Here is a 14,098-nt window from a genome sequence, read left to right on the forward strand (position 1 = left end):
CACACACACACACACACTTCTTCACGCAAACACTGGTCTGTTGGACTGGAAATGAGTGTACTGTTTACACATACCCTGTTTACGTCATGGTTACATCCAGTTACCGATTACAGCACAAATACACTTTAAATTGCAGTGTCTCTCTCCCTCAACCCCTCCGTACTTATGGCTTTGTATTGTCTTGTATTGTATTGTATTGTACTGTGTGGTCATTGTTTTGTATTTTCTTAGCCATATCTTTTGCACTTTAAGTGTATGCACTGTTTTATGTTGCACTAGCTTTGTACTAGTTGCACTTTAATGTTGTGTATTGTTTTATGTTCTATGTCTTTTGCACTTTAATGTGTGTGCACTGTTTTATGTTTGCACTAGTTGCACTTTAATGTTGTGTATTGTCTTATGTAGCACCTTGGTCCTGGAGGAACGCTATTTCGTTTCTGTATACTGCTGAAATGACAATAAACTTCTTGAACTTGAACTTGAACTTGATCTATAAACAGGGTAAAATGGGCAAACAAAGTATGCAGAGCAAAGATGCACTCCAGTCACTTGTAGAACTACACACTGTTAATATATGATATGTGGAATTGTGGTGCAACAAGTAGTGTCACAGCTGGGGTCACGCTCTGAGGAGACTGAGGAATTTGTTGTGTTCTCATGTTGTGTCATGTTGTGTCTGCAGGCTTTCTTCCCAAAGTCCAAAAACACATGTTGGTCACAGATATGTTTCAGTGTTCACAAATAAATAAATCCCAGTCTGTCTCTCACAGTATGCAATTTGTAAAAATACAATTAAATTCATAAATATAAGTTTTTTTTAAGATATAAAATATATAACATAAATAATATACAACACATTTTAAATGTTTTAATTAAATGAAAAGTATGAAAGAATGAAAAGGATCCAGTTCTCAAGTTTGAGCAATATTTTCTGATTGTTGCGGTTTGAGCAATATTTTCTGATTGTTGCAAAAAGATGTGATTGGCTAAGAAGAAGACAGGAGGCGGGGGTTAAATGTGTTGTGCGATATGATAGGCGTAGAAGCAGAGCGGGGCGGGGCTTAGCGAGTGTAATCCGTGGGAGATGCGGTTGGTCCGCCAGGCGCTTCTGCTCGGTGTTCTCGGAGGAAGGAGCATCGCCAGAGCCATGGTGAGTAAACACACCACTGATTTACTGCCTCATTTAACGTGTCGTTTTTTTTTCTTCGATTTTCAGGCGAGTCCAACCATGTTTAGAGTGTGTGGAGCTGTGTGTTTATTTTGGGAAAGTCCGCTGGTGTTCCCGTTAATTCACTCCGATGGGCGTTAGCTTAGCTTAGTCAGCAGAGCAGTGCGGGCACTATTAACGGTAACTTAATTCAAACGACGTCTTAGTATTTGTATTCAAGTATATCTTTTAATACATACATATACATATTTTTAACAGACCCTATTACATTTGTAAGAGTCGGGAGTGTGTGTTAATTAGACCTGAAGATATCTAACGTTGGCTGAGGTGACATGACAACTTTAATATAAATGTATGGAACTGTAATGCTGTAAAACTGTAAACATGAAGGCTTAGTACATGATCATAATTAGTTTTTGAATGAGTTATAACTGCTAAAAATATGAGATTAAACGCGAAAGGCTTTCTAGCTTTTCTAGGAGCAAGTGCGCATGGTTTAAAGTCCTTTTGGCTGTTAAAGCACAGACTTTAACAACACCTTCGTTAGTGTAGTATACACAGTAGAGTAAGTAGTATGCGGTTTTGGATGGGTCCTCTGTCTCAGCTTGTCAGTATTTTATATTTCATAATTCTATTTTAAGGTGCACCTGTTTCGCATATAAGGATTTGTGCACATACACCTTACACACGTAGAATAAAATCGGATGTTCAGGAGCACAGCACATGAAACTGAGATCACCACGCACAGTGCCAAGAGAGCTAAGAAGCCCTTTCCAGCAATAGGCTGTGGAGCAGAGGCAATGAATTCTCTGGAGTGATGAAGCACCATCCAATACCTCTGTGGTGATCTGAAAAAAGAAAAAAAAAAAAAACACGCCTGCAGTAGGACAGAGAGTGTAAGTCCATTGATTTGCATGTCAAACCACTGTGGTATTTATGTGGTATTTATGAATTTCCTATTTGCATTTAAGTGAGTGTTGTGATTACACAAAAAAACAGCGTTTGCTTCTGCAGTTGATCTACAGCTGTGTATTTTATGATTCATGTATTAATTCCGTGTTCTGGAAGTGCTGATGATCCCCATGATTAGAACAATCTATTAAGCCATAGTTTGTGACGATGACGATGATGAAACATCATATTCCACACCTGCTTTTACGGTTGGGGTTTTTCAGGTTTATCTTAAATGGTGTAAGTTGTTTTTAACTGTGGTTCAGATTGCAATGCAATTTCACTTTGTTTTTTTATGACGTATTATGTACTTGCTGTAAATATGCATAGTGTCGTATGGCATCACTATTCAGGAACTGCTTGTTTGTTCACAGGATAAGCCTATGGATTACTGTGCAATCTGTTTAGCTTTGACCATACAGGCTTGATCTTAATCTCCCACAACAACTGCATTAAATCCCCGTGCTTTTGCTTTAGATTGTGTGTTATCAGGAGATGGAATCTTTTAAATATGTGAAATATTGGAAAACGTCCTGTTCATGACCGACTGAAATGACTTTGTGTTGATGAATGTCCTGTGTAACGTCAGTCCGCGTAGTAAAGTGTAATAAAACTGTACCAAAGCAGAGCTATATCTAAATTAATTCATATTAATTAATCTTTACTCATATCATGGTATTAGTTCTTTGCCCTGGACAGCTGGACAAAAGGGTTCTCTAATGCTGCATATACACAGAATAAAAAAGCTTTTATTTATTTATATTTGTATTTAACTGGCGCCCCCTCCAGGGTGTGTTCCTGCCTTGCGCCCAGTGATTCCGGGCAGGCTCCGGACCCACCGCGACCTTGAGCTGGATAACGGGGTACAGACTAATGAACGAATGATGATTTTTATTTATTTTTAAATTTATTTCAGATTATGTGAAAATGCTCAGACTTCAGTTATTTATTTATTTATTTACTCCCCTGTCTCCCACTCACACGTCTACTCATTGTGTCGTCTTGTCCCTGATTTTTTTGACACCCCACCTCTCTCTTTTACTGCAGTGTGCCCAGGCCAATGACTGGAAAAATGCCAAATCTATATATGAGTTCTCTGCCATAGACATTGATGGAAATGAAGTGTCTTTGGAAAAATACAGGTGAGGAGACCGTGCTTTTTTTCTTTGCTTGTAAATGTTCTCAAGCAGTAATCTCTTCAGAGTGGTGCAGATAACTCCAGGATGTCAGCTTAGTGCAGGAGATGAAATCCCTTCCCTCTGCACCTATTAATTTCAGCAAAACCTGTTATTTATACCAGTTGCTCTCTGTGGATTACTCTTAAACCATGTAGGACACTGGGGATATGATAAAGATGTTTTGGGCTCATAACTTGTATTGCTCCACAGTGGTGTTCCTTCAGGAAATGTTTAATCCCCTGTGTGTGTTGGTAGTGATGTTATTCACTACACTCACAAACAAAACGTGTGTGTGTCTGCGTATAAGAAAAATGATTGATTTGATCGTCCAGTTATTTTCTTATGATTGTAATCATTAATGTTTATCTATTTTCAAACCCGGTCATGCAGCTCTAATGACTTTTAATCTTTTTATCCTCAGGGGCTTTGTGTGTATCATCACAAACGTAGCCTCTAAATGAGGGAAAACCCCTGTAAACTACACTCAGTTTGCGGAAATGCACGTCACGTACGCTGAGAAAGGTTTACGCATCCTTGGCTTCCCCTGTAACCAGTTTGGAAAGCAGGTATGTTTGGGCCCATTTTTGATCAAACGTAGACCGTAAACCTTGTGTTTGTGTTTCATTCGGTTAGTGCTCTGTTCCTGCTTTTAATCAAGGAATAATTCACGTTTTTAATGTTCATTAACACTTAATAAGAGCCATTGGGCAAATACAAAAGCACTTTTTGTTAGACATCTGCATATTGTCTTCCGTTTTAAGTGTTACTTATCAGTGAGTTTTGTTGTTTGTTTTTTTTAAACATGGAGAATATGATTATAGTGTTAAACTTTTTTCTCTGTGTGATTTTAAGACCTTTACGCCTTTATTAAACATGGGACTTTCTTTTTTAATTTATCCACGAACTTACATTTACGTTTTGGCACAGCTGCTCGAGATGAGGGTAGGTACATGAGCTTTGCCTGACGTAAACAAGAACTACTGACGTGCAGACTGACCAATTAAATGTTTACAGAGAAGGTTATCGACCAATAACGGTAGCTCTACAGTCAGACCGTCCAATCAGAAGATTTTAGGCTACTTCACCACGCCCCCTTCTCACTCAAGCGAACCAATCGGAGTGGGGGAGGGCGGGACTAGTTTGTGAACGAAACTTCTCGAAGTTCTATGTCAGCTCTAGAAAAACAAAATCCTGGATGTTTGTGAAATTCCGCCCGGACATTTTTTAAAGTCTAAAAAAGAGGACATGTCCAGGTAAAAGAGGACGACTGGTCACCCTACTTTTACTTCATCATTTGAACAAATTGATTCCAGTGGATTGTTGAATCAAGTTGAAAAAACTGAAGAGGTCTAAGCTAGAGAACTGTAAAAAGGATTTAATAAACGAGAGCACAACAAACAGCTATTGAATCTTTCAAACAGCTGCATAGAAGAGAACTGTTCCTCCTTAGAGACTCGTATCTTGGGTTAGAATGGTTTTCTGAGGAGACTCTACAGTGATATTGTATTGTGTTCCAAGGCGAGGCTTATGTCCATATGATTGGCCCATGGGGTATGTGTTTACTACAAACAAATCAAAATACACTTACTGTTGTCTGAACACTGTAAGAAGGTCAGAAGTCAAAGGGAGTTAGTAAATGGATCATAATCTCCTTTGGCCATGGCCTTTCATCCACTAGAGGAAAAGCACTCGCCAAAGCTGCGTTGCAAAATGTAAAGTAAAAAGTGAATTGAAGCCGTAAAAATTCAAACAATGTCTGAAATCGTTTCGCTGGAATGCACGTATCAGTCATTCCAAAGCCGTTAATGCAGTATCTCTAATGTTCACCACGTGAGCTTCTCAGAGAGGTTCACTGTTGCATAAATAAAATTGACTCTTGTATTTTTCTCCTCTTTAGGAGCCTGGCACAGAAGTGGAGATTAAAGAGTTTGCGAAAGGATACAACGCGGAGTTTGACCTCTTCAGTAAGATTGATGTGAACGGCGATAATGCCCATCCTCTCTGGAAGTGGATGAAGGAACAGCCGAAGGGAAAAGGCACTCTGGGAAAGTGAGTTCAGTGTGGATTATTTATTTATTTTTGAAATAGAACACACACAGTTCTATTAGGAATGTATATAATGACATGAAAATATTTCCAAACGTGTAGGATGCCTACTCTGCCTGCAACACTGTTGTTGTATGACGTTTATCAGCTTGTTTTTGTTTCCTGTGTCAGTACAGTGGAACCTATACTAACGAACTTTCCATGATACGAACCGGGCATTTGAATATTTTTTGCCTCCACCAACGAACCTTGACTCTAGAAATGAACCCGAGCCTCCACCAAGCCGGCGGCTGGAAATGGCCACTGACCCCAATAGGCGAGTCTCCCAGCGCCCAGACTTGAGTGAGCTTTTAAGATTAGCAAATTGTAGCTTTAGCAATTTAACATTAGTGTAAATAGCAGACATCGAAATTTGTGCTAAGTTAAACCGTATCTACGCTTCGTCTCCCCACATTCACCCACCTACTCTCCGTTATTCCACCCACCCCCCACCTCCCGTCATACAGCCAGTGCCTGTGTTACTCCTCCAGCCAGTCGTCACGTCTTCAAGGTAGCGATGTGTAACCACTTACAACTTTATTTCTTTTTTATTTTTGTTACCAATGTATTTCTCTTTTATTTTTAGTAACGCTACATGTATTTTTTTTACTAATTTGAGAGTGTTGTAAACATATATCAGTGCAAAAAGGGTGACTTTCGGGGTGGGGGCTGGAACGCTTTAATTGCTTTTCCATTATTTTTAATGGGGAAAATTGACTCAAGAAACTAACTTTTCCACTCACGAACCACGTCACGGAATGGATCAAGTTCGCAGGTAGAGATTCCACTGTACTTAACTATCACCCCTAAATGTTCTGAAACTAATTTTCTCCTTGCTTTTTTTTTTTAGTAACATCAAATGGAACTTTACCAAGGTAAATATATTTTACAGAACTGAGTAATTAAGTGTCAAACTTGAATTGTTTAGAATGAGTTGTTTATTTCTGTTCATCTCTAGTTCCTCATCGACAGAGAGGGCCAGGTTGTGAAGCGATACGGACCAATGGATGATCCCAGTGTAAGTTACATGAGCAGGAAAGATATTTACCAGTGCAACCTTAAAAATAAAGGTTCTAAAATGGTATTGGGCTTAAAACAACAGAACAGGCATCCATAAACCTTCTGTATTATTTACAAAGAGAAATACTGTTCCGAAGAAATCTATTCAGCACGTTTTTATTTCAGTGGTGTTTATAAAAATGGACATTTAAAATGGACTTCTCTAGATGGTGTTTTGTGTGTGTGTGTGTGTGTGTGTGTGTGTTTTTGTAAATGTAATCAGGTAATTTGTTTATCATACACAGGTCGTTGAAAAGGATCTGCCAAAATACATGTAACTAGTCTACACTGACCCTCCATCTGTCCCTACTGTTCAATGGTCTTCTTCACCCCCCTGCACTTCTGGTGCCCACTGGGTTCTTGCAGGTCTCCTCCCATATTAATGACGGCCTTTCCTCAAACCTGACCGCAGGTAGGACTGGCCTGATGAAACCTTGGCGTGCAAACCTCCCTTCGGGAAAGACCCAGCAATACCCAGACGTCCCAGCAGAGTGCAGGCTTACTATCTCCAGCCCTACATAAGTTCTGTCGACCAGTGTCATGCACTTAAATGTTCACTTTTTAGCAATAACAGTAATAAAAATACTAGTGAAATTTGCACTTTGTTGTGTGGGATTATTTTTTTTTCTCTGATATTTGAGCTGAGCTTTTTTTAGACAGTTGAAGCAGTGGGGATATGGAGCGGTGGAAGTGTGTTATCTGGAATGGATCTCTATCCAATAGGTTTGGGTTCAGTTGAAATGGTGTTCGTGTTCCAGAACTCATTTTTCAGCATTGGTACCTGACCTCACTAATGTGGCTGCCATCTCACAACTGCAGATTCTTCCACAACGGTACAAGTAGCTATTCCAGCAAAGGAGTGACAAACAAGGGTAGGTGACAGTGTTAGGCAAGCAGGGGGGTGTTCCACAAAGCAGGATTTCTTAGTCAGTCAGATAACTTAATTTAAACCCAAGTTTAAGTCATCTAGTTAACTGCTTTGTGGAATACCCCCCCCCCCAGTTGTCTACAGATTTTTGACTATAGAGCCTGCTGCCTTCAGTTTTAGATTCTCTCGCTAGAGGGCACTACTGAACTACATTTCTAAATGCGCTACAGTATTTTACAGTAAGAGGCTTATATCGAAGCAGATCTGTCTCATCAGACTTTGAAATATTACCACCTTTGAATTTGTAGCACTGAATTTTTTTTGCACTAAAATTATGAATTTTGAACAGAACTCATACATTTTCAAGAAAACGTTTTCACTGTTATTATTAAAGGTTAATAAATTCAGATAAATTTTAGCTCAAAAAAATTCAAACAATATATTTCGAAGTTGCTCAAATTCGGTGGACGAAATTCAGACGCCAAAATACGAGTTACACAGCTCCAGGGACCTGGAGGTTGTGGTTTCGATTCCCGCTCCGGGTGACTGTCTGTGAGGAGTGTGGTGTGTTCTCCCTGTGTCTGCGTGGGTTTCCTCCGGGTGACTGTCTGTGAGGAGTGTGGATTGGCGACTCAAGTGTCCGTAGGTGTGAGTGAATGTGTGACTGTGTGTGTGAAAGCCTTTGTCTTTTTAAACATATGTACATTTAACTTTCATTTGAACAGCACTGAGAAATTGAGCTTATACAAATAAAACTGAAGAAATTACTTATAAACATAGGTTGTACAGTGTAATTGTCTTTGGCGGAGAGGATTTGGCAAATTTTTCATGAGTGCATCTCACACACTCAGCTCCACTGCTCCTCCCACAAACGCATGTTCCTTACAAATATGGCACCATTGAAAAGGTAAATTAACAGGCTTTTCAATGGTATTAAATGTATGGCCAAGAAGCACTGTCACAACAAATAAATAATCTACAAACACAATCTCCAATATAAATATTTATAATAATATTAGAAATAACCAGACATTGTTAATATACACACCGACTTTATGAATTAAACTCTGAACTTTGGGATATTATATTTGTACTACACCTTCTGTAATATCAGTTTCAGATTCTTGATAATCTGACAATTAAAAAATAAAAATGCCATAGGACATATACCCCACAGTTCATGTTTCCACATATTCATCACACGCTATATTCACAGGGCCATTACATCTTGAGGATATCAATAGTCTGTTATTGTGTCTTTAGTGAACCTTTCAGATTCCTGAGATACTTTGAAAATAAAGAAATAATATCCGCGGAAGGAAGCTAAACGTGTAGTTTCTCCACGGTGTGGAAGTTGTGTTCGTATTTCGTCATCTAGCGGCGACAGAATGAAACTAGTGCAGCATTTAAGGTGAAAGAGAAAATCCAAATGAATCGATTGCCCATTCTTGGTGTCCCGGATGTGACTCTGAATTTTTTTATGACTCGTATTTTGGGATCTGAATTTCGTCTACTGAATTTGAGAAACTTCGAAATATATTTTTTGAATGTTTTTTAGCTTTCATTTTTTAATCTGAATTTATTAAAATTGAATAATAACCGTGAACATGTTCTTAAAATTTCATGAGTTCTATTCAAGAGCAATTATTTTCATTCATTCATTCATTATCTGTAACTCTTATGCAGTTCAGGGTCACGGTGGGTCCAGAGCCTACCTGGAATCATTGGGCGCAAGGTGGGAATACACCCTGGAGGGGGCGCCAGTCCTTCACAGGGCAATACAGACAGAAAGGTACACATTCACACCTACGGACACTTTTGAGTCGCCAATTTACCTACCAACGTGTGTTTTTGGACTGTGGGAGGAAACCCACGCGGACACAGGGAGAACACACCACACTCCTCACAGACAGTCACCCGGAGCGGGAATTGAACCCACAACCTCCAGGCCCCTGGAGCTGTGTGACACTAACCTGCTGCACCACCGTGCCACCCCAATTATATTCAGATTCATAATTTCAGTGCAAGAAAAATTCAGTGCTACAAATTCAAAAGTGGTAATATTTCAAAATCAGATGAGACAGATTTGCTTCCATGGGTTATAGTCTGGTAGAAACGTATTCATTAAGTTGGATCCCGGATGCCTGACTGCTCCTTTATAAAGTGCACAGCAGAGAGAGTCCAGCATCTTGCCTGGCCTTCTTTTACTTTTTTATGAGGTTTGGTAGGAACTGTTTGCTCATGTCCTACATAGTACACTATGAAGGGAGATGAGACTCATTAAGGCTTTGGCCTTACATTCACTGTATTCTTTGTACAAAATTCAGTTAAGCCACAGCCTTTCACTTTAACATTTCATGTGTAGCATCAACCTGGATCCCAAAAGACTCGTTCAAGTGTGGCAAATTATATAAAATTCGGATTGTTCTCACATGTTTTCATAAGGTCTTGACGTCATATGAAAGCTAGTCCTGTTCTGACGCCAACAACCTGCCCGCCGGGGTGCATGACGTGGTCGCAGGGCTCTATGGCTTTAGAGAGGGTGAACGGATTCACTTTGGTGAACCGATTTTTGAAAAATGATTCATCGGTTCACACACAGGACAACCATACTTATTTCAAAGACGTCATATTTATACCCACCGCTGTAAAGGATTCTGGCCGTGGATCCACCACTTGCACTTTGGCCTCCTGAGACCAAAAGGTAAGGCTACCCTGGCGCAGATTTTTCTGTTCGGTTCAAGTCAGAATCGGTTCAACACTTGCAGAAAAGATTCATTTGAAAAGAATCGGTCATTCAGTGATCTGATTCGTTTACTGCTCTTCAGCATCAGAGGCAGAGATAGAGGGACTGTCAGTGGACAGTGAAAGAGCTCGGAGAAGCAAATATGTAGAGTTTAATAATATACGGACACACATCTATCTCTACGCCAATGACCAGCTCCTGGCTCCCGGCTGCTTCTTCACCGTGAGCGCGGACGATGGAGGCCGGGGAGAGCTCGAGTTCAGCCGCGGGCTCCTCGCAGGAGACGGACACGGTGGTCGGAGTGGGATACAGCATGGAAGGTCTGTCCCGAGGAACGATTATTTTTGACCGTTTCTCATTGTGTCACGATAAATAGGGTTTGCCTTCGTGTTGTGTGAATTCTAAAGGCGCGAAAACTATGTAGAAACGTATTTTTGACGCTCAGGAGGCATTAATGATGCTGAAATAGCGAATTACAGTAGAAAAAAACAGAATTTCCATCGCTTTTCTTAAAGGAACTTGTTTTTGTATTACGTAAACACTTTCAAGGACAGTGACTGTTTATTATTTTTACTAATTCTCCCAATTGTGGAGTGGTATATTTATACTCCTTTGAATGGGTCTCTCATGTGGGCAGCCATGTTTGATACATCTTTGATACATCCAAACTAAAGGTGTCACTATAATGTCAGGTTGATCAGAAACAGTAAAGCATGCAGGAAATAATGAATTTGGGTTTGTTTTCTGTGCTCAGAGACATTAAATATATAGCAGAAGATATGCGTTAAACATTTGTTTATTCATTTAGAGATATTGCATAATTTATGCTAATATTCTATATATTTACACAAGTGTATGAGAGAAATTAAAAAGACTTTAGCCCAAATTATTTAGCATCATGTGGTCACAGTATAGTTACAATTTATAACCAGTTAGCACTGCAAATTTTATTATATTATGGCATTTTTATTGATGCTTGTTTCAGTAAATCCAGTGTTTTCATCTTGTAAATATAATATTTCATAAAGGCAGAAATATAAAATATATAGACCTACTTAGTTCTATTCCTTCATATCTATTCAATCAACAGCATCTTAGCCCTTCCTTCCTATGTTAAAGTTGTTATGAGTGTTTTAGCATGAACTGTTTTATGTGTGAGCCAGGTACAATTCTAGACTGCCAATCAGAACAGAGGTCATTTACATATGTCAGCCAAGTAGAGCCTGTTTATAATCTAACAAGGGTAATAGTAAATGGGCTTTTCTGTTTTTCTTTTGTACCTAAACCTAGCATTCCGTTTATTTCTATGTCTGTTGTAGACTTTAACCCAGTCTAAAAATATCCCACTGTTTTTTGTAGAAGCCAGTAGGACTTGGTCAGTGTGGGCTGAAGGACACTTGTGTTACAGGGTGTCCTTGGCAGAAAGAGTGAAAACACTGGGTATATTCACTGTTAGATAAGCCGTGCAGTTACAGAGCTGCAGCGAAGTGCTATGTTGACAGCTGCGAGCTTCTTCCTGCAGTATTCCCCTGGGGCTGTGTGCCTTAAACGGGTGAGGGTGGTCTCTCTCAGGTCCTGTGCATCCCTGGGGCTTGTGCCATGCTGTGGTTTTGCAGCAGACTCTGCAGGGGTAGATTTCAGTGTCCTGCTGGGAATGGCTGATTATACCTGGTCTGTAAAGCAAGCCTGCTTGTAATGAGGCCTCGTGTGTAGCAGCAGGATGTGTCTCTCCATGAGTGAGATATATACATGTGTATATACAGGAATTGGTGTTGCCACAATGCTAGAAATGACTCTGATACTTTGAGATAAAGCTTGATGGCAAAACAATCCTGGGCAAAGAACTTAAGAGGAGTTCCACCTGAATCCTGATGCCCTTAAAATGCAAACAAGATGTCCTCATCCATCTATGGTGGCATCATTGGGAGCATAGTTGTCCTCCCTCTCTTTTTTCACTTGGGCATCTTATAGATAACATAGAGGAACACGGTACTTGGTTGGTATTCTCCTCCAAAAGTATTGGGCTGTCCAGTTATGTCATAATAGCAATAGTGCTTCACTTTTACCTTTATTTTGGCTTAATATTTAATCTTTTCAATAACAAAATAACAATGTCACCAAGGAACATACAGCCTTCTTTCTTGATTCAAATTACTTAGACAAACTCAAAAGGCTTGTGTACGTTAACTGCTCCTATAATTAGCCTATATTTGATTTGTGACTCTTGGTTCCTAGCGCTGCCACTGTAAAAAGAAAACGTCTTTGAAACTATGTCCTTGAACTGAGTCAAAGTCACTTCTCTATACTGGACAGTGTGCCCTTGGTAACAGAGACCTTAGGTTCAGCGCTAAATTCAGAACACCGCATCCCTCATCCTGTTAGTCACACTTCTTACAGAAAAGGGAGTGACTGTAATAACGCCTAGATCAGAGCTGCGTGATATAAGCTTCTCCCCAGGGATGTCATTTTTAAATGTGGCCTGTTGGGTATGTGCTCTAGTCTTTTGTAAAAAGAGTCGATGACAGAAAATGAGGGTGTAGTTAGTTACCTGCAGTACAATGAACTGATCTGTCCACGTTGTGTAAACATTGCTGCAAGCTTGGACAAGGTTTACAGAACGTTGCAGAGCTGTTACTGAAGCAAAGCGGGCTCACGTCCTCCCTGGTATCCTCACTGTGGTGTTTGGAGAGAATTTATTGTGTGGTTATTGTGGGAAGTGGGGTGCGCTGCTCTGTGTTTGCTGTGTGCTGTAGTGTATTGATCGATACTAAAGGTTCTCATTGACTATTCTGACAAATGTTAACACAGCCTGGAAAAACATAACCTCCCGAGAGTCCTCTCTGTTTGTATTGAGCTTTACTAACCACCCTTAATCACCCAGAATCACTAGTCAAAATAATGTGTTATGAGTTTTGCTGCAATAATGGGGTGTTGTTTGGAGTTGGTTTAGTAAGTAATGTGGCCTCTTTTCATGGCTGAAGGTAATGTGAACCCTGTGTGTGCGTGCACCAGGAATATATCACATTGTGGGGACCCAAACCTGTTTAAACACACATATTGTGAGGACATGTCTTACTAGTAGGGGCCACAATGAATATCCTTACAATTTTATATGAAGACCACTTTTAAATTTGAGCTAAGATCAGGGGTAGGGTAAACTGGTAGTACTAACATTAACAGAGATGTTAATGGTTTAAATGGTTAAAAGTTTATTTAAAATGAATGGAACTCTATGTAATGTCCCCACATTTCGCAGAAACAAGCTTGTGTGTGTATGTTTGTGTGTGTTTTGGCCTGGTTTCCTCCTTCTGCCTGACTGCTACACCAGTGTGTTCATACCTGCTTAGATCTTGGCAGCCGCACACACACACACACACACACACACACACACACACACACACACACATGACTCCAGACCTTTTCCAGGTATACACAAGGTCATTGAGTTGAGGTGTGAAGTCCAGGTGGAAAGAAAACAGCTAGTTCAGCCACATAGTGTATTATGGTAGAACACGTACAATTTGGAATACAACCACCTTATTATAGGTCCAGTGCTTGGCACATGGGCAGGACCCACTGAGGCACAGATGTTGTGCCCACAGGGACAGGTATATGGCAGTTACTAGGAATTACCATATGTTGTCACTGACATACATCACGATACACATTTAATAGGCCTTCCATGGGTATCTTGTAAGATTTATAACTGTTCTGAAAACGTAAAACTGTGTTGTCACACACCAAATACAAACAGTGCTCAGAAAACGAGAGAGGAAAAAGCTCCCGGTAACATTAGAAAAAACATCCCAGCTTTAATACTGTAGCATATTTACAGTTCCAGCCATGTCACTAATCTATGAGGGTCAAAAATACACATATCAAAAATAATCGTGGTAAATTGTACAATAAATCTCTATATGGATTTGCGCTCATTTCGCCCAGCACTAGTTGTGCTGATGTATCTGCTCTTTAAAATACACCATCAAAAGCCATGATCTCATATAAATATAGAAATCACTTACTGATGTTTTATTAATCATTGA

The 14,098-nt window shown here is 39.8% G+C and overlaps 2 protein-coding genes across 2 annotated transcripts in view; both read left to right on the forward strand.

Moving 5' to 3' along the window:
• Positions 1 to 1,022: 1,022 nt before the first annotated feature.
• LOC136678360 (phospholipid hydroperoxide glutathione peroxidase-like) lies at positions 1,023 to 7,027 on the forward strand. The gene is made up of 7 exons (XM_066656395.1): positions 1,023 to 1,150; positions 3,167 to 3,261; positions 3,719 to 3,863; positions 5,195 to 5,346; positions 6,233 to 6,257; positions 6,341 to 6,400; positions 6,687 to 7,027. The coding sequence occupies exons 1-7, from the start codon at positions 1,085 to 1,087 to the stop codon at positions 6,717 to 6,719; spliced, it is 576 nt and encodes a 191-aa protein (XP_066512492.1). The 5' UTR covers positions 1,023 to 1,084; the 3' UTR covers positions 6,720 to 7,027.
• A 3,152-nt stretch (positions 7,028 to 10,179) lies between these two features.
• LOC136679108 (phosphatidylinositol 4-phosphate 5-kinase type-1 gamma-like) overlaps positions 10,180 to 14,098 on the forward strand; it is a 48,024-nt gene continuing 44,105 nt past the window's right edge. The window contains exon 1 of the mRNA XM_066657410.1: positions 10,180 to 10,375. Coding sequence (XP_066513507.1) covers positions 10,291 to 10,375 — 85 coding nt within the window. The 5' untranslated portion in view covers positions 10,180 to 10,290. The remainder of the gene's footprint in view (positions 10,376 to 14,098) is intronic.

Source organism: Hoplias malabaricus, chromosome Y (genome assembly GCF_029633855.1).
Source record: "Hoplias malabaricus isolate fHopMal1 chromosome Y, fHopMal1.hap1, whole genome shotgun sequence".
NCBI lineage: Eukaryota > Metazoa > Chordata > Actinopteri > Characiformes > Erythrinidae > Hoplias > Hoplias malabaricus.